Source organism: Lissotriton vulgaris, chromosome 5 (assembly GCF_964263255.1).
Source record: "Lissotriton vulgaris chromosome 5, aLisVul1.2, whole genome shotgun sequence".
Classification (NCBI taxonomy): domain Eukaryota; kingdom Metazoa; phylum Chordata; class Amphibia; order Caudata; family Salamandridae; genus Lissotriton; species Lissotriton vulgaris.
The window spans coordinates 267,677,932-267,698,297 of record NC_141693.1 but is presented as its reverse complement, the minus strand read 5'-3'; the positions used below and the strand labels follow the sequence as shown (position 1 = coordinate 267,698,297).

Below are 20,366 nucleotides of genomic sequence, written 5' to 3'. Positions count from 1 at the left end.
TGCCAAAGCAGATCTGTAATCAGAGCGTAATATTTTGATTAATGTGGGATCCCTTGGTTTGTTCTTTAGAGCCATTTTTAGTTGTCGACCGGCTCTTGAGCAGGTATGATCGAACCATCGTGGCTGTTGGTTGTCTTGACCCTTCATTGGTACGGAGAGCAGTTGATCCACTCTTTTGGTCAATTCAGCAAAGGCAGATAGTATAAGATCCGGGGGAGTGGTGTTAGAGGAGCAGAGGGTAAGTTCTTGAACACAACTCGTTTTAACTGATTCAAGTAAAGCTTCACTGTTTATTGAAGACCACTTTAGTCGTCGGTTGCCATTAATTAATTTTAAAACACCTGGGTCTTTGCGATTTTTGCTGAGTTCAAACAGTCCACTTTTAACTTCCACTGAGATCGGATTATGGTCACTATGATATTTTTGTGGATGTTAAAATTTGAAGCTGTAATTGCCATATCAACGGAGAGCAATATATGATCAATAAAGGAGCCTTGTTCTGAACCTTTATAGGTTGGGGTTTCGTAGATAAAGGAATCTTCTTTCAGGGTCATCGCATTACTCAAGTCTAGGCCGTCTATTAGGTTATTCATATTAGAGCCACGTGGGCAGTGCACAAAATGAAGGCCTGATCTGTTTCCACAACCCAGGGAACCCAGGGATGAAAATGTCGGGTGACCACAGATATGCACATTAAAATCACCTACAATTATTTTGTTCCGTGGTAGAACTGCCAGGTTATCGTGAAGGTACTCGTGGAGTTTGACGATATTGCAATCACCTGAAGGCGATATGGCATTATAGAAGTTAACCAAAGTTAGTACTTTTTTGCCTTTTCTAAGCTCCAAGACCTGTATGTTGATATTGTCTTGACGTTTGTTTTTTATCTGCATCACTAGGGAGAGGCTAATGATCTATTTCGAAGTCTTCACGACTCCGACGGTGCCGTTAGGGATGCCCGGCTTCAAGCACTGCGACGAGTGCGAACGCCTCATGTCGATTACGGATCCGCAAACCTGCAATGTTCCATGATAAAATTTTGATGGAGCTAGGGTTGTTATGGGGATTCCCCATCTCAGCAGTCATATGTGGCGGTGAGGGCAGGTGCGAGTCAACATGCCTTTCGATATCTGTCTGGGAGCTGCTATCGCTATGTGAATGGTTTAGGTGTGTATTAATATTAGGGAGGCCTATGTCAACGGGGAGAGGGGCAGGTGCACCTTGAGGAGATAAACTTTCAGAACTAGATATTATCATCTCTGTATTGAAAGTATCTGTGTGTGCACTGGAGGTAGTGTGGGTGTTTTCAATGACAACAGGTTTTATTATATTGGAAGGGGCAGCAAGTTTTATCTGATTACTTAAAGGGCTGGGAGGTGAGACAGATGCCAGTCAATCTACCTCGTCAAGGTAGTCGTTGTCATAGTTATAAAGAGCTTCATATCTATTTGAGGTTGGGATCTGGTATAAATTATGAGTTGGGTGCGATCTTGTATATGGATAATAGACAGGTTCTAGATTCTCGTACAAAGGATATGTTGGATAGTTGTAAGTTCTATTTTCCCAAGAATGAGCATATCGATGTGCTTCTAAGTTCGTAGTTCTCCCCTGACTGGGGGCTAGGGCAGGGGGCCCGTGTTTGGGGGTAGGTATCAGCCGCCGGGGGCCCATCATATCCATGGGGACGTTTGGTGTTATATCTAAGGCCATCGGGCTTACGTGGATAGAAATAACTTAAACCCATTGTACGGATCAGGCTGTTTGTAGAGGAGCTCCTCCAGTTGGCAATAAATTTGGCAGCTCCCCTATCTTTGAAGTTGATAAAAATACAATCACCCTCAGTTGATTTATATCTAGTACCCACCCAATCTACTCTCCTAACTTGGGAAATTGTCCCTGTTATGTGGGAGGGAAGTGGTCTATGAATGGTTAACCACTGCATAACCTTATTCTTAAGTTCAGTATTGGTTTCCCTCGTGTTTTCAGCTAACTTGGGTACCCCAATCATAACTATTGTGTGGGCGTTAGATTCGGGGGGAAGATTTATGTGTGTAGACGTTCTTGTCAGTCTGGGTTGGTTTGTCCCTGATACATTAGTGGGATTATTTCTGGTTGGGGTGCTAAGGTGCTTAGATGTTTCATTATTGAGTCTAGTTGTGGCTATGGGAGAGCTCTCCGCAGCCCATTCACTATCTTCGGCATCCACAGGAACGAGAGTACACTGCACATTATTTGTAGGCGCTATCTGAGCTGGAGTTTGGGTTACTTGTTGTGATATGGGCAAATTATTTACGGTTGGCGGGCCCTGTTTCTGTGTTGTAGCCTGTTTAGCAGGGCTGGCCGCTGAGTTACTATCATTGGAATTTTTGGGTTTCGGGTTGCTGATATTGAGATTTGTGCTTACTGGCACAAAGGTAGAGGTCGTGATAGGTGCTTTGAGCATTTTGAGAATTTTAGATGAAACTTCATTCTGTGCTCTTTCAAATTTCCCTAGAGCCTTCTCTATATTAGCTATCCGATTATTGATGGGGTGTAAGAGAGATTTGATCAAAGTTTCAATATCGGACAGGTTTCCCTGTAAATATCCGGGAGCGTTTACGGGATTTGTCGTTTGATGGAGTATCCCTTTTTGACAGTCATGCGGACTCAGCAGTCAACCGCCTCCTGTCTAGCCTGCTATAATATGATGTTTTTGACATCTTTTTTCGGTCTGTTACTTCCATGTGCAGTGTTGTTAAACGCCCTGGGTTCATGCTGTAAATACCCAGGTGGTCTAGTGGGCTTTTCGCCATTTTTGTTTTCCTTTATTGCACTGATCGACTGCTTCTGTTCTGTTGATCATCTGTCTGTGCCTTGGCTCAAGAGGTGCCCCTGGCTGGGTTTCAGGCTTACCCTATGTGGGGTAATTGTTGGCTGCTTTGTAGCTGCCTCCCTTACACTTAAGGCTTGGTGGGCTCCTGTGGAGTCTTTTTCTAAGGGTGTTGCCCTGCAGATCTTCCTGGCATCTTTTTCACATTCGTGCGATCAACCGGTTGGCATCACTCTATGACCTATCCGTTGGAGTCTGCGGTTCGTCGGTGGCACTCCTTTGCAAGTGTAGATGATCAGTTTCTCTGGGTTTCTGCCTCGTTTGTTTCTTCCAGGAGGGTCCTTTCAGTCTCCCTTCCTTATCTGTTTCACTTTTGCATAGTTCTGCGGATGTCCTACCACTCAATACCCTTGGTCAGTGCCTTGTTGCTGTATCAAGGTGTGCCAGATTGCCAAGGCTCACTTCTTCTATGTTGTATGCGCGTCCAGTGGTTGCTCCCAACTGTATTTGCTCTGACAGACATCTGCTGTTTTCTGATGCCTGGTTCTCCCCTCCTCTTATGTGGTGGGTAGTGCTTCTTGTGCTTTGTTCTTGCATGGTGGCATCTTCCTCACTTGCGCCACTCATGTACATTGCTTTGTGCCTCACTTTCCAGGATACGTCCCCGGTTCGGGTTTTTTCTCTTCCCCTGCTGCCATTCGATCGCCCATTTTTTGAATACTTCTACTACTGATGCTGTTGCTGCTCTCTGTAGAGGTACTCTCCTTAGGATGTTCATTGTCCTCTTCTTGTGTGCACATCTCTATTCACATCATATTCCGCTATGTGCGCTTTGTACTGGTGATTCTTGTACTGGTCACCCTTCCGGTTTGCCTCGTGTGGCACTGTGGCTCCTCCCTGCCTAGTGGGTGGTATCGCTTATAGATCTGGACATTATCTGTCTGGTTCAGCTTTAAATGGCTGTTGCTACCTATGGTGCACTCTTATTTATTGGATGCCATTCATCCTTATGGCTGATATTCTACTGTTTGGCATCTACACACACCCAGCGGTCACACACACTAGGTTCTTGCTGCGGTGTCTGTGGGCTTGCCATGGACTTTCTCGTAGGTGCAGTCCTTTCTTCTGTGTGTGTTCCCTTCACAGGTCCCTTTCGCAGGTTATGTACCTGGTGACGCATCTTTTGCATCTGGACTATTCTTGCGGCACTTCCTTGTGCCTTTCCTTTTCTATGGTGTGGTTCTGGCTGGGCACACGGTCTCCCCTGTGTACTTATGCCGCCCGCATCTGCTTTTTGTAGTCCTGATTTTGTGCTTTTGATGTCCGCAATTTCCAATGTCTCTTTGGAAAAGGTTGGTTGGTTGGTTGATTGCTTTATTTCGATATGCATATATCATAAAAGCAGTACAAAGAATAAAAGCAGCATGTCGAAAAAAGATGACTGTACATTAAGGATAAAAGGAATAAAAACACATTTGATCAGCATAAATTAACTAAGACAGAATTAAATTGATATGGACAGTCTTAAGTCGAATCAACCAAGCCCATTTTAAAAACTTGGAAACAGCACAGACAATGGGAGGGGCTGTATTGGTTAAAAGGATCCGGAGGGCGAGTGCCCAATTCTCTGCAAATTGGTTTAAGCCATCGTGATCTGGGGCGCCCATAGTCCGGACATTCAAAAAGAAAGTGTGGCACCGTCTCTGGTTTGTCAGGACAAAGGGCACAATGGCGTGATGCGGGCTGGGATTTGTTCCACCTGGAGCAAAGGTCGGCAAGGGGTAGGGTTCCTAACCGGAATTTAATGTACAAAGACCGGTCCATGGCGATGGTAATTAGGTCCATGTAGGGCTCGAAGGCAACAACATCTTTTATTAGCAAGAAGTCTGCGGTGGCTTTGCAGTGCTGCTGATTGCTGATGCGCTTCGCGAAGACCCATTCCCAGTAAAGTTTTTTTAGGGACTCCTTTGGGGGGGCTGAGTGACTAAGCCAACAGGAGTCCAGACCTAGATCCCCTAAAAGTTGTTTAATTTCCCGGAGCCATTTGATCTTGTGCCAACCGTCGGAGCGCATCACCTCTGCTAGTCCGTCAGCGTAGGATTTTAGCTCCGGAACCCTCCACAGGCGAGCCCAAAGCAAGAGAGGTCGGAGGCGGGCCTGGTCCCCAATTGCTTTACAGCCTACATCCATTAGGACTGGGAGTGTCGGGCTACTCATCAGGATGGCAAGGAGGTCTTTAATGAATTTGTTCTCGGCCTTGCTCAGTGAATCCACTTTACCTAGGCCCCACAGTTCAGCTCCGTAAAGTGAGGCAGATACAGCTCGGGCTTTATAAATGTCTATTAGAGGGGCAACACACTGTTTGGTTGAATTATTGTACTCCTTAAGGAGGGCCCCCCCCACCCTTTTGTGACCAATTGTCATTTTGTTGATGTGGGCGGTCCAGCTCATCGCATCACTTAAACGGATTCCCAGGTAATCGAATTCTGCCACTCTTTCAAGGGGGGTGGAGTTCAAGATAGGGGGACGGCCAAGTTTACGAGGTGGGTGCATGACTAAATACTTGGTTTTGTCCACATTGATGACTAGTCCTCTGATAGTGCAGAAGTCCTGGAAGCGGTTCAGGAGTTTCTGGAGACCTTGGGGGGTTTTCGAAATGAGGAGGGTGTCATCGGCGAACAGCAAAGTTGGGATTTTTACGCCTCCCAAGGTGGGAGCGTCTGCTGGTTCGCCGAGCAGGTACTCTACCACCCCATTAATGTAGAGGGAGAAAAGGGTGGGAGCCAGGACGCAACCCTGCCGCACTCCCCTCTCGACCCTGATCTTATCAGTCTTTTCCCCATTCAAGCCCCATCTAACCTGGGCATAGGTGTTGTTATGCAGTTTGATGAGGAGGTTTAGGATGTACGGAGGCATCCCTAGGCCATGCAACACCCTCCAGAGTTCCTCCCTAGGAACCAGGTCAAAGGCAGTCTTCAGGTCGATAAAGGCCAGGTAGAGACTGCCTTTGCCTAGCTCCACCACCTTCCAGTACAATAACAGGAGCCTGAACACTTGTTTGATAGTTCCGGTACCTGAACGGAACCCGGCTTGCATATCAGACAGAATGTGGTTGTCGTCCACCCATTGTAAAATCCTCCCCAAAATGGCTTTCCCCACCAGTTTCTGACTCGAGTCTATTAGGCTTATGGGCCTATAGTTCCCAGGTAGCCCTTTTTGAAAATAGGGACTACCTCTGCTCCTTTCCAAGAGACTGGCACAGATCCTCCCTCGATGATTGCGTTAAGGAGGGCCGAGATCAATACCCCCCATTCTTCAGGGTAGGCTCGGAGAATGTCTCCTGGGAGACCGTCCGGGCCAGCTGCTTTTAATGGCACCAAAGTTTTGATCTGCTTTGTGACATCCAGAGCGGAAAACAAAATCTAAGACTCGGTCTAAGGTGTAAGGAGGGAGGATGAAAGGATCGTTGAGTGGGCCTTCAATGGCGGAATAGAGTTTTTGAAAGTGGGAAAACCATGTCTGAGCGTTGATGCTACAGGTCCTCAGTGTGTCATCGGGACGGTTCCTGTTTCCCACCAAATCCCAGAAGCCTTTGGCGTCTTTCCCACGACTGGCAGCCAAGAGGTCCTGCCAGTAATTATCCTCCCACTCCTTCTTGGCATTTTTTTGGCAGAGTGAATAGTGCCTCCTGGCCACCCTAGTCCTGGAGGGTATTTTAGACTTAACCGCTTCTATAAGAAGCGACTTCGCCTCCCTACACTTCTGGTTAAACCAGCCCTGTCTAGCCCGTGTACGGGGTTTCCTCCTGTTAGTACTAGCTGGGACTACGAAAAGGTCACTGATGGCCTGGGTTATGGTACAGAACCTAATGGTCACCTCCGGCAACCCATCCTCACAGGGGTCAAGGCTATCTAGAGCTGAGGTAAGAAGCTGCCTGATGAGAGGTTTTCTCCTCTGAGAGCGACAGCTTCGCCCACTTTAACCGACGTCCACAGTTGGAAACTGCTGTCAAGTCTTTGGAAAAGGGAGATTGTGCACTATCAAGTATGCTCTCTTTTGAGCTTGGATCTTCCTGGCCATGGTCAGCCCCCTCCCGCTGCTGTCCCAGATGTCCTCATTGGTGCGCTTCCACAGTGCTTCTTCCTCCGTTCACGATGTTCACCCGGTATGCTTATATTTACAACAAGGGGTGGTGAGGGACAGAGTCTCTGAATGAAGCAGAAAGCTCTCACCCAGTCAAGAGATCAGGGCTAGATCCAACACCGTTTTTTAGCTCACTGCACCATCCCAGTTTCAGAACCTGGCTGTATGCAAATTAGTCTGTTCCTGTCCCAGTGCATGATGGGAACAGGGCAAACCAAACTACAAAAGCCAATTCTTACACTGGGAAGGAAACAAGCTCCCGGGGACCGGTTTCTGGCATTACAGCCGTCTTCGGCCCGGTTTGCTTGAATCCTGATGGTGCAATGAGCAAGGGTCTCACATCTGAGAATACCCTTCCACGCTTAGGGTGGACAAAAATATTTACAACAAGGGGTGGTGAGGGTATGCTTAGGCTCGGTTATACCGTTTTGTCCTCTCTCTGGGCCCTTCTTTTCGTTGATTGGGCTTTCTCGTTCCGTACTGTCCTTCTGGTGCTGTGCTCTCTTTCTGCACTGTGTACTCGGATAGGCTTTCTTGCCGTCCATCGGCGGCTTATGATCCCTTGCCTCCCACTGTTGTCGCTCCTTGCAGAGCTTCTGGTCTGTGATTGGCCACTGTGGCATTGCTGCCCTCACTGTGTTTGGTCAACTTGTTGACGGCTGGGTTTCTTAGAACTTGGTGGGGTTCAGTCGCAGACCTGCCTTCTGTGGGGTATGGCTTTGGTATCTATTCTAAATTAAGGAATCTGCGGCTAGATGTCTCTATCAGACGTACAAGTTACTTACCTTCAGTAACGATGGGGCAAAGGGTTCCTATCTCCTCCTTCATTTCTGCACCCTGACCCTGGTTGGGGCACAGGATTTATGTTACCTTCTACTTTCCTACACCCTGCCCATGGTTCTTTCACTGTAGGGCTTTCAACTGTTTTTCCTCTCTCCCACCATTTTTCGTTGTTTTGGGGTCTCTCTTACTGGGCCTCTCCCAAATAGTTCTCGTACATAGGTTTCGGCATGCCTAGTGTTGCCGGCCTGTGGTGGATTGTTTTTAATTCTATGGTTCAAGTTTTGTTGCCTGTCGCGGTCGGCTCTTATGATTGGAGGCTTCTGTCGTCTGCCTTTGTTTATTTCGTATGCCTCAGGGGAGGGCATTGCCTTCGCTTTTGCAGGGCTGCTTTCAATGCAATTGCTTTCCGTGCACAGTGCTTGTTACTGTCCCTTGTGGTGGTGTTTCTCACCATCCCATTCTTTTTGTTTCACTGATTTTCATCATTTTCTCACACACTGTTCCCATGTTCTCCCAGTTTTTGGTGGTGGCTCCGCGTTGTGGCGCTGAAAAGTTTCTCCGTAGAAAATTGATGTCAGCGCGCTGGGAGGGACTTATATGGCTTCGCTGACGTCATGTCCTTGCACGACGTCAGGGTGGAGCCATGCGGTGCCGTCCCCCGGGCCGCAGAGGTGCTGCTACCAAACATTTCCGGATCCAGTCTGACGCCTGGGGATATTCTAAGTTAAGGAATCTGCGGCTAGACATTGTCTCTACCAGATACATCGTTACAGAAGGTAAGTAACTCTTGCATTAGTGCCACCAATGCACTGTGACGTCAGTTTATTTATTTTCATGTCACTAGACGTGGATCCAGAGCTACCTTCTCAACTCTGACAAGGCAGTTTTCTCTTAAAAATATACCAGCATGCAAGGGCAATATCACCCCCTAAGGCTACAAGGTTCAAACCTTGTAAGGACAGGCCAAACGGATGTCAGTGACAAATTCCCATCATGTATGCCTTTGGTGCAAAGGGTTGGAAAACTACTGCAAGGCCTGAAGAGATTGCACCCAGATATGTACAAAAGCCAAGAATCTAGGAAAACCAAGTTACTCAAGCACTCTCTAAGATGTTGTTTATATGGAAAATTTCCATAAAGTATTAGTTTTGATGGTTTTTACACCAATGTCAATAATCAGTTCATTTGCAGTTCAAAGGCTTCAAAGTATGGATCCAAAACAGTTGTTGTACTTTAAAATCTTTATTTTCAAACACATTAAAAGTTTTCCAGCTTTGCACCGCCGACACGTGTTTCGCCTACTCTGAGGCTTTTTCAAGGCAATAAAATTTCTTGTCAGGTGTAATAGTCGGGAGGGTCTTATTCATCAGAGGATGAAATTTGTGGTGCTGAAAATTGGAATCCTAATAAGTATGGTAATCAAGACGGAGTGATTCTAGGGTTAATTTCACCTTTCAAACTTCGTAATATTGTGTCCCAAGTTGTATTTTCCTGTACAATGGACAGTCATCGAGATAGGTCTTTGTTAAATTGTGCGACTTGCTGCGTGGAGATTAATCAAATTTTCACATAGTCATGTTCATGGACCTTGATAAGTCTCATATCTGGCGGCATCGAAGGCGAATCTCCACTGCTAGATGCTAAACAACATCTTAGAGAGTGCTTGAGTAACTTGGTTTTCCTAGATTCTTGATACTAGCATTTTGTTGCTTTGTTTAACACCCCTGGTGGTGGGTGTTTTATCAGGTTTTCAGTGCACCTCCTCAAATATTTCACGTATAACTCTTCCAGTGAGAATAGATATTAACAGAAGGTGCGGACGCTTTCTCTTCTTGAGAAACACTACCACCAATATTCATGTACAAAAGCCATACGGGACCATGAGGTGAAGCTTTACATTGCCAAACATCGAAAGACTCCACAACGTGACTGATCAAGGTCAAAAGGGAAGTCCCTGTTTCGAAGTCGCTCCAGCTGTAGATCTTCATGGTTGTAGAAGTCATAAGGTAAGTCAAAACAGAAGCACAAGAAGTCTAAGCGAGTCTGCCCCTACCCGCTGCTCTCGAACTCCAGAGAAAGCGAAAGTACATCAACATGCCTCTCAGTCTTTCTCCCGAACTCAGTCCTCTTCAGAGTTAATTCTGACTCTTGTTCCGAGGAAACACAAATTTCTGGGCCCATCGGTGACATCACCTCTTTTTGACACCCTACCTGGTCCCTCAGGCGCACCTCCCGGACCCAGAAAATTGTAAGAACCTCCAATTGGAGTCGCACCACTAGGTCTGCCCTCGGCACCAGCTGAAACCTCAGAACTCACTGCGGGTTCCCCACCGACTTCGGTGCTGCCTTCCGTCCCGGACTCTCGAGAATCGATGTTGACACCAGAGGAAGAGGTGCAACCAGTCATGTTCTCAGACACTAAGCCATCTGATAACACTGGGGTGCAGCCTTCTGGCAAACCATTGGACGCTGACCCATTGCCCTTGCCTTCTGGAAGGACTCGAGTTCTGCACTACCTTTTTGGGACAAATTCATACATTACCTAATATGAGAGTGATTCCTTGGTACAACAGTACACTGAGAACAATTGGTAGGAAAATTGCAAGATGTCCGAGGCGTCTCTTCCCCCAGAGGACAGTATTGCGTTGGCTTTGGTAATGCGGAGAGCAGCTAAGGTACTAACTTCCATCCCCCAATTATGGAGTTAAAGAAAACATATTGATTGAGGTCTTCGAACCAGGTCAAGCACACACAGAACTTAGTCTGTGTTTTAGTAAGCCCCTAACTGATACCTTCCTAAGGGTATGGGTGAAGCCATGCTCAGGACTACCAGTAAACCGGCATATAGCTCAGCGCCATTACCGTGCTCTGGGTGACCGGACTTTTCTGACACTACACCCCTCTTGCCATTCCTGCTGCACCCCCACCTCACTCAACACCTTTGCCCTCTACACTCTTTGCCTTCTGTTCCAAAACTTAAAGAAGATCAGGAATGACCAGGCCAAAGTCATCTTGGTGTCAACGGATTTGGCAAAGAGAGTATGGTACATGGTACTCCTAGGCATAAGTATCTGTCTTTTGATCTTTTGTCACAGTGGCAAGGCAGGGTCCTGCACCCTGGCATCTGCAAGCGTCAACTCCGTGCCTGGAGATGAAGAGGCGTCAGCTGAGTGCATTTGACTTCCCTTCTGAAGTTGTAGATGTCATACAGTATGCGCCTGCCATTGGGACAAGTTTATACTTTAGTGCGGTACTCTGCAGATTGACACCCTCCAAGCTTAATTATCTGAAGTCTTTCTATTTGTGTTGTCCATCTCCCAGCTAAGATTTGCTTTGTGCACAGTTAAAGGTTATTTATCTTCCCTTTCTGCTGTCTTGTGGTTCTTCGTTATTTTAAAGATTTGCACCATTTGTTCCCATCTGTTATCATGCTTCACTGGGATCTGAATCTAGTTCTCGCATTCCTGATTTGTACTACTTTTGAGCTGTTACATAGCTGTCCATTGCAGCTCCTCACTCTTACGGCAGTTTTCTTATTTTCTGTAACAGCAGCACAGCGTGAGTGAGCTACAAGCTCTCTGTCAACTCTCCGAACACCACATTGTGTCCAGACAAGCTTGTGTTAAGGATGCAAGCTTATTTTCTGCCAAATGTGGTCACACCTTTTCATGTTGGGCGAATGATTACCCTTCTTGCATTCTTCATCCAGCCTTACTCTCCTAAGGAGGAAGAGAGACTACATTAGCTGATCATTAGCTGATCTTAAATGAGCCCGAAGTAAATCATAGCAGAGAACATCTTCTGGACAATGAGCTCTTTGTTGGATTTGCTGGGATGAAGAGGGGCAAGGGTGTACAGAAAAATATCAGATCCCACTGGATTTTGTTCTGCATTAAAATGTGCTATTCATTGGCTAAGAAGGAGCTCCCAGAGGGCTTGCGCGCTTACTCCACCAGAGACAAGACTACTACCACTGCATTGGCATGTGGAGTGCCTGTTCAGGACATTTGTCTGATGGCTATGTGGGTGTCATTTCATACATTTATGAGGCTCTATTGCCTAGATACCCAGGTCCATAGAAACAAACACTTAGCATGCTTGGTCCTGCAGGATATTTTGTTTTGAGCCACTTCACAGACCCACCGTTTGGGCGGTACTGCTTTGGTATCTATTCAAAGGTGAGACATCTGCGGTAATAATCAGATTAACCAGATATTTATCTTTGGTAAAGCTCGGTTTGGTGGATACTGTATGTAACCGCAGATTCCTCACCAACCAACCCACCTGCCTGTTCTGTGAACTGTACTCTTTTACCATTTGAAAAGGTCCCAAGTCTAGAGATCTGCACACTGGTCTACACAATCTGCTGCTGTGCTCAGTGTCAGCCCATAAAGCAGCTGTGGTCAGCACCCATTGATTAGGCTTATATAGGGCTCCACAAGTCGCTTTCGGAGTGGAACGACTTCAATGCAAAGTCGCGCTACGTCATCTATTTGCATGCAGATATATTGCTGAAAGGTTTCTGTATCCAGTCGTGGAGACTATTCACAAGGTGAGGAATGTGTAGTTAGAGTATCCCCCAGAAATAGCATTACCAAAGGTAATTAACTTGTTCTTCAGATCAATATCAGATGTTAAAAGTGAAGTAGTCTTTCTCCATTTGTGTTTTTCATAAGCATTACTTTAATTGGGTGACTGAAAAGTAAAGCACCTGTTGGCTAACTTTCCTTGTTTTCTGCCGTTAAGTTGGTTCTCTCATTCGGTTTCTCCATACAGGCCGAGTCCGAAACAAACCTGAGGTGGATGAGTCTGCTGCAGATGCTGTACTTTCTTTAAATATAATCTCTGCAAAGTATCTCAAGACTTCTCATAGTTCTAATAGGTTAGTATGGTTGCATTCTTGATGATTGGGCTCCAAAACTTCTCTTTTGTTGCTAAATGTCCCTTTTTCCAGTGCTTGGCCTTTCAATGTCATTTTTATAGCATTCAACGTCTTATTGTCTTTGCTCATTGTGCCAAACCCATGACTGTACATTCTTAATATGCTTGGCTTCTGAGTGTGCATGCTCATTGTATGCTGCATTTGCCTGTCTCTGCATGCTGTTCATTTGCTGTTGTACTGTCTCTGGTGCCTGGCCGATTTCACTCAGTCTACCTACTGTGCTCATCTAGTGATTTGGCTGCACACAGATTTCCTCTAGCTGTTCTCATGAGATTGGCATTTCTCTGACTGACTGTCCCTGTTTTTTTGCGACTGGCTTATGACTGTCTCCACTAACAGCCTGGCCTCTGACTATCTCTGCCTACTATGCATAGCCATTGAATGCTTGAACTCTGCGCTGAACCTCTGAACATCCTTGCATATGATTGTTGCAGCTCACTATGCTCTGCACCTTATGATCTGCAGTAGCCGTGACTGCTCACTAAAACCTCAGCTTGTTATTACCTAGCTCTGGCTGCCCCACTTTGTTGTGGCTACTGCCTGTCCTTTCTCGCTGTACTTTTCTTTGCATTATGCATATCTGCTTTGCCAGGCATATAACTGTCTCTGCTTTTTGTGAATATACCGGTTTATTCTGACTTTCTCTCCTCAATTTACCCTGCAGCACCCATAACTGTAACTTTAAGGCCTTGATCACAAATCTCTCCAATGGCTTGCTGTACAGTCACTATTCTTGCTCACCCACTGTACCTTTTTGCTGTGCCCTTCTCTTGCTCTAGTATTTCTGGGACTATCCCTTGTCCTTTACCCAAGGTTGGACATTTATCATGACATGTTTGAGTTTCCCATTGCACTGAGTAAGATTCTCACAAACATGAGTCAATATCCTCATAAATTACAGTACCTTGTTTCCTGAGATGGCAGCTATGCCTCTTTAGTGCGTGGATATCATCTGAACAGCTTTAAAATAAAAACTCAGAGGGCTGTTTTCCGCTTGTGACTGGTCATCAAAAAGACTGTGGTTGGGTTCCATTGTAGACCCTGATAGTCCTTCCACAGTTGATAAACATTGAATTTAACACAGCTGTATAGTGTACTTACCAGATGTTGTAGCTTTTGTAATTTGGACACATGGACAGATGGCCTGAGGCGCAGTCATCTGCAACTTAGACAGGATACTGTACTGTTTGTTTGCCTACATTGGCCAGTGTTTAATTGTCTGCATGCTTAGTGACTGTGTTCTAATCTGAACTATATTTAATTTCTAATGTTTTGGCTTCAGTGCAATGTGCAGTGTCTCTTCCTCATTCTGATGTTTTCCTCACTAATTGCTGCATCTTCTCTTTCAGGCTATTTCTTGATAAGGACATGCCTAGGTATTCATGCTAGCCTTTCCTGCACATAAACATTCTTTGCTTGCACATGGAATGCTTTATGCTCTCTTCCTTGTAGAGCTTTCTGTCCTTTCCTAGATGTGTCTGTGTTAGGTTACCTTTGTTGTAGAATGATAGGATACCCTTTCTTACACACACCAATTTTCTCCCATAGTCCCATGCGTCAGCCAAAGATATCTCCATTGGTTAATGGTACAGTTGTTCTTTTTTTAATCCCCCTTCACCCATAAGATGACCTCTGAGCACTGACTGTCTCTTACCGCCATATGGGTCCCATCTCAAAGCCACCTGACTCCTGTTGCACAGCTGGACAGACAGTTTCTGCATGGCCTGCGTATTAGACACATATTACTAGTAGATTGTTACAGAGGCATGATGTATAACCTTGCTCACTGTACTTCTGTCAAAATCACCTGTAATATGTATGCAGCATGTGATATCTCTGCCCCTTGTTCTATACACCGGCTAATTAACAACCTCAAATTCAGCCCCATCCCTTTCCAACTGCGTGACATTAGCATCAATTCGGATTTTTGCAAAGCATACTTGTCCGCTGTCGTCTAATTGAAACCAGCTACATTGTATTTTTTTGTAGAAAATATCAATAAATTTTCCCCACTGGGCAGATTGGCTCACCATGTGACTAAAATATTCACATCCTCCTATATGTGTCCTCTGTATGTGTGCTTTGCTGATCAAAACCTGGTTTCTGGCTGACTGGTGGGGATGCTGGTTAATAGCTCTCTTCTTTTTAGTTGGTTTGTCTCTAGCCCAGGTTTCAGCTGCAGGTCGTTTTGCTTGTAGCAGAGCTGCTATTTCATGTGGCTTTGTAATAACCTTTCTCTGTCATGAAATGTTCTCTTCTATTCATAAACATTAGAAAACGCCCTTGCATGTGTGTGGCCCCTTAACCCAGTCCTAAAATTTCCATGTTTCCAAATGAACAATAATTTCTGAAAGATAATTGTAACCACTGGTTCTTCCAGAAAATCTTGAGCAGTACCCCTGTGCACTGGTAATCATCCAGGTCAAAAGTGATGTTGCAGTGCCATAAAAGCTCTACCCCGGTGTGCTGGCACCAGTTCCTTTCCGCACCAACAGCACCCATCCAGAGAGCTACCTTGGACAATTTTTGACCATTATTTTGGACTTTTTGTTGTGTCTTTTTTTTTAGCTTTGCTCCCAGTGTGCAATGGACATGTCTCCCAACAAACCCATGGGGTTTAAACCATGTGGAGAATGTCACCAGCCGATGTATGTCTCTGACCCACACTTGGTTTGCCTGTGGTGCCTCGGGTCGAACCTCGACCTCCAAAGTCTGCTCCAAGTTCAAGTCCATAAACTCAAAGGCGATTCAAGAGTGAACGTTGAAGCTCCTAGCAGCATGGCAGAAGAAGGATCCATGCCGATCCTGTCCTGCTCCCATGGTTGATCGCAAGGCCATTTGCATAGCCGTTCCCGCAGACAAGCATCTGCATGGTGAAAGACTTATTCTTCCAAGTCAGTAAAACCAAGAAGAAGTCAAAGCATTCTTCAGCTTCGCCATTCAAACACCATGCTTCTAGGCTCATACCGCTCCTATAGATCACTTTCAGAGCCGGTCCCGGCCCGCTCCGTGCGACTCTGAGGTCCCTGGACACTATTCCAATTGAAAGAATTCTGCGACCATGCCGGACGTCTTTGGGCCAACAACTCCCTCTGGTGCGCTTTTGGGCCCATGGAGCCTAGAGGTGCCCCTGATTGGTTACCCAGCCGGGCCCTTTGGATCCATCCTTGGATCCAAACTGATGGTGTTATGGGTGCCTTCTTCCATCCCAGCTCTTTCCATTCGGATTCCATCCCTGACGATGAATCCATCTTCATCCCCGACTCTGAACCTGTGCCTTCTGACATCCATGCCAGCGCCGTCAAAGCCCTACCTGCCCATGCACTTGCCACCCCTAGATCAACCATACCTTCCTGAAGGGTGAGATGAGGAGGAAGGGTTTTGTCACCTAGAAGAAGACCCTAAGCCAGCAGAACACTGCTTTGAGAAGCTGAGTGAATCCAGTGGCCTGTACACCTCACCGGACTCTGGCAGCTTTCCCTCCAGGCCATGCCTCAGAAAAAGGTGCATCCTTTGCCACAGTGATACGCAGGATGACATAGGTCTTTAACCTTCAGCTACCTGCTGTTGAGGTCAAGACTAATGTCTTCACAGGGGTACTTCAGCCAGGAGCCAGTTCAGCTGAACCACTGCTCCCTTTTGACAAAACCTTTGCCTACTTTCTCCTTTGGGGGCCTGTGCCAAACCTTGCACAGGGGCTCCTGTGCATTGCATGAGTGTCAACGCTGTCACCCTTTCCCAGGAGATCAAGCATTTCTCTCTCAGCACCCCTACCGGAGAGCCTGGTTGTGTAGGCCTAGCGTCAAAGGTCAACCATAATGCATTCCCTTACATTCCACCGGACAGGTAATCAAGGATGCTGGACACTTTTGGGAAGCCTATTTTCTTTTTTACCAGCATAGTCTTGCTGTCGGATAACATCCCACACCTATTGGGCTGCTGCTCCTGTGCACTGTGGGACTTGCTTCCCAAGGAGGAGGAGCATTTCTCCTTGTTCCATCAGGAAGTACAGAGTCTTATGGTCAAACAAACCACTGAGAGGGTGCCTGAGCCAGAAGTATGGTATGGTTGTTATTCCTGCTACTTTCAGGTGCCCAAAAAGGATGGAGTCCTCCATCTTATACTAGATCTGCCCCCTCTTGACAACTTCCTGAGAAAAATGAAATTCAGGATGCTCACATGGGCTCAGGTCCTGTATGTGCAGGACCCTTGATTGTGGCACTGGACCTGCAGTTCGTGAATTTTGACATCCCCGTCCAGACATTACCTGCGGTTCACTTTGGGTCACAAGAATTCCTAGTTCTCATCCAGGGGATACTCATCAATAGTCATAATCTATGAATAATCCCCGCCCATGTGCGGGATCCCAGAGCATATAGAAAATACATATAAATATATATGTATATATATGTGAAACATATATTTGCAGCCTAAAAAACATTTTCTAACTGGCAAAAAAGCCGCAAAATTACATAAATTAGCATACATACAGTAGTATTCTTCCAAACCCTATGGAAGAAAGAGAGCAGAAAACATTTGTATACAACAATGCTTTATTGCCATAGGAAAACCTGTAATTGCAGGCATTTGCCAGTAGGCTGCAGTAGAGTATAAAGCAAACAAAGAAAACTGCCACCTTGCCTTTAAGGCATTAGGGTAGGGGTACCGTGCCTTTAAGACCTGGAGGCAACCCCCTGCTCCCATGGTGCACCACAGGTGACAGTTGGGTCAGTTCTTTTTTCTGGCTCCTTCTGTGAGGGTCCTGGAGCTTGAGCTCTTCAGTTTTCAACTGAAATTGGTTTTTTGAGAGAGTTTTCTCAAATATTTTGACATTTTTTGAATAAATAAGGCTTCTGATTTATTTTTCTGTGGTAACCCACAAGAATTTCCTGTCAGAATGCCTGCTCTGTTTCGGAAATGTCCTTCTTGTGACAAAAAGATGGCTTTGACTGACCCACATTCTGTGTGTATTGTGTGCCTTCCATCTTCACACATTCCTGATCAGTGCCATCACTGTAAGAAATTTAAAAGTCGGACTCTTCGCGACAGGGAGAAGATTCGACTTCATGCCATGCAGGAGATGGACAAAAGTCACCAGGTGGGTGCTTCCACAGCCCCTAGATCGTCTCCTACAAGCAAGCACGGCCAAAAACGGCGTCATTCCACCTCTCCTGTCTCCAGAAAGAGGAATGAAGGTCGAAGAACTCCGTCGAGGTCGCTGTCGAAAAGGCCCAGATCATCTTCACGACGTCGAAGATCTCCGCTGCAGTCTAGTAAGTCGGCGTCGAGGCGCCATGCTTCGGGCTCTAAGTCCATGGCTGCTGCTACATCTAAGTCTCCGTCGAGGCTTCCGTCGACGTCGAGACACTCTCCGCCGCCCCGGAAGGGATCGGCGTCGAGAGCTAGGACGGCATCTAGGTCGCTAGCGGGCCGCCGTCGAGAGGGACTGTCAGATCCCATCCTTCGACGTCAAGGAGGTCGACGCCGAGGTGACGCCAGGAAAGGTCGCCGTCGACGCGACGTCGAGGAAGATCATCGTCGAGACGACGTCGAGAATCATCGTCGAGTCGACGTCATGAAGTACCTCCACCTGATCGACGTCGAGGGAGATCAACGTCGAAGTCTCCGGATCGACGTCGAGGTTCTCAGTCGAGCCTTTCACGATGTGATCGATCACCATCGAGAGCATCAAGACACCGCTCGACGCCACTAGTCACCCAGACTTCTTCGACGTCGAGGATTTCGCCGTCGAGAGATAGTGACGGAAGAGGTTGAGTCACCTGGTTCTAAGACTTCAGGAGGAAAATCATCATCTCCTGGCTTGAACATCGTGCAGGTCTCCCCAGAATCTTCGCCCAGATCTGCGGGCAGCTTGATTTCTCAACATCCTCAAGGGGCTGTATCTGGACAGAGTAGTCCGGGCTCGGATTACTCCCGTACATATTCCTCTTCTAAGGCAAAGACTCCAGCCAGACCAGCTAGATCTCCTCGGAATCCAAGGATTTCACCCAGGCCGAGATCTCGAGTCAGATCACGTTCTCCAGTGCGGCCAAGGACACCTGTCAGACCAAAATCTCCAATCCGGCCAAGACCGAGGTCTCCATCAAGACATCGTTCTAGGTCCAGGGACAGTCACAGCAGGAATCGTGACAGGTCTCATAAGAGGCGGCATACAAGATCTTCCACAAGGTCGTCCTCGACTAGGTCGTCTTACCGAGATTATTCTCCGACCTATTCCTCTATGCCTCCTTCCCGAGTCTCTCCAATTGATGACCTCGCGACTTTCTCCGATGTACTGGTCAGGGGAGCAAAAAAGCTGAATGTCACGCTGCACACTCCAGTGGTTCCCACTTCTGTGATTTTTGATACCCTCCGTCATCGTACAGCGCCCAGGTCTCTACTGCCTCTGTTCCCGGCCTCCTAGAACCAGCTATGGCTACTTTCCTTACACCAGCAGTGGTGGGATCTGTTCCATCTCGGATAGCCAAAAAGTACAAGGCCCCTGCAGAGGATCCCTTGTTCCTCAGATCGGATCCTCCTGCGGATTCCATCATTGTGGCGGCTGCCATGAAGTCCCATGCAGGCTCTACTTCTTCCTCAGTACCACCTGAAAAAGATAGTAAACTTATGGACTCTTTTGATTTGAAGGTATGCAACACCTCTTCTTCCTTTATGAAGGTGGCTAGTGCCTCTGCCTTGCTTGGAAGGTACGACAGGTCCCTTTGGGACTCCCTGACTCGCTTTACAGACAAGCTCCCCAAGGAAGATCGCCAAGATTTTCTGGAGACTTTACAGGAGGGAGGCCTGGTAGCCAATCCAGTTATTAGCGCCGCAGTGGATGCCTCTGACCTTGCAGCTCATGGCTATTCAAGTGGTATTTGTTCTTGTTGTTCTGCCTGGCTCCGCCTGACAGGGCTCAAACCAGACGCCCAGAAGAAGATTTTGAATTTGCCCTTCAATGGAAAATCTCTGTTTGGTCCACACATGGACGACGAAATGTCCAAAATGAAGGCAGAAATGGACACCGTCAAAGCTGTGGGATTAGAAAAGCGCAAGGAGTTCAAGAAGCACTTTCGTCAAGGAGACAGGAAGTCCTTCCAACAGAGGGTTCAAACCCATCAGTGGCAATCCCAGTCTCAGCAGAAGACGCAGTTCCACAGCGTCGTCCTGGCAGAGGAAGAGGTGGCAATAACAGACAGCAGCCCTCCTCAAAGCAACCTCCTAAGCCCTGAGCCATTGCTTCCTCCACGTCTGTTCACCCCTCCAGTGGGAGGGAGTGTTTCTCATCATCTGACAGAGTGGGAATCCATTACAAAAGACAGATGGGTGCTGAATATTGTGCAGCATGGTTACTTGCTGAGGTTCAAATCTCCTCTGCAGGTGTTCCCCCAATTGCAACATCTTCCACGTTACAAGACTCAATTGCTACAAGACGAAGTCTCCGCCCTTCTAGAGAAAATGGCCATAGAGGAGGTTCCCTCAACTCACAAAAATCAAGGAGCGTACTCCCGATATTTCCTGGTTCAAAAACGAGGAACTGTCAAAGAATACAGGCCCATTCTAGACCTTCGAAGGCTAAACAAGTTCATACGAAAAGAAAAGTTCAGTATGCTCGCCCTGCACCAGATCTTCCCACATCTTCATCAGGGAGACTGGATGTGTGCCATCGACTTGCAGGACGCCTACTTC

The 20,366-nt window shown here is 46.8% G+C and overlaps 1 protein-coding gene across 13 annotated transcripts in view; it reads left to right on the top strand.

Annotated features, from left to right (window-relative positions):
* KIF1B (kinesin family member 1B) overlaps window positions 1-20,366 on the top strand; it is a 1,388,545-nt gene that overhangs the window by 942,987 nt on the left and 425,192 nt on the right. For 7 of the 13 annotated variants that reach the window (XM_086921359.1, XM_086921353.1, XM_086921348.1 and 4 more), the window contains 2 exons: window positions 12,512-12,617; window positions 14,027-14,053. In XM_086921359.1, coding sequence (XP_086777485.1) covers window positions 12,512-12,617; window positions 14,027-14,053 — 133 coding nt within the window. The remainder of the gene's footprint in view (window positions 1-12,511; window positions 12,618-14,026; window positions 14,054-20,366) is intronic. The other 6 variants (XM_086921360.1, XM_086921355.1, XM_086921354.1 and 3 more) reach the window with 1 other exon arrangement.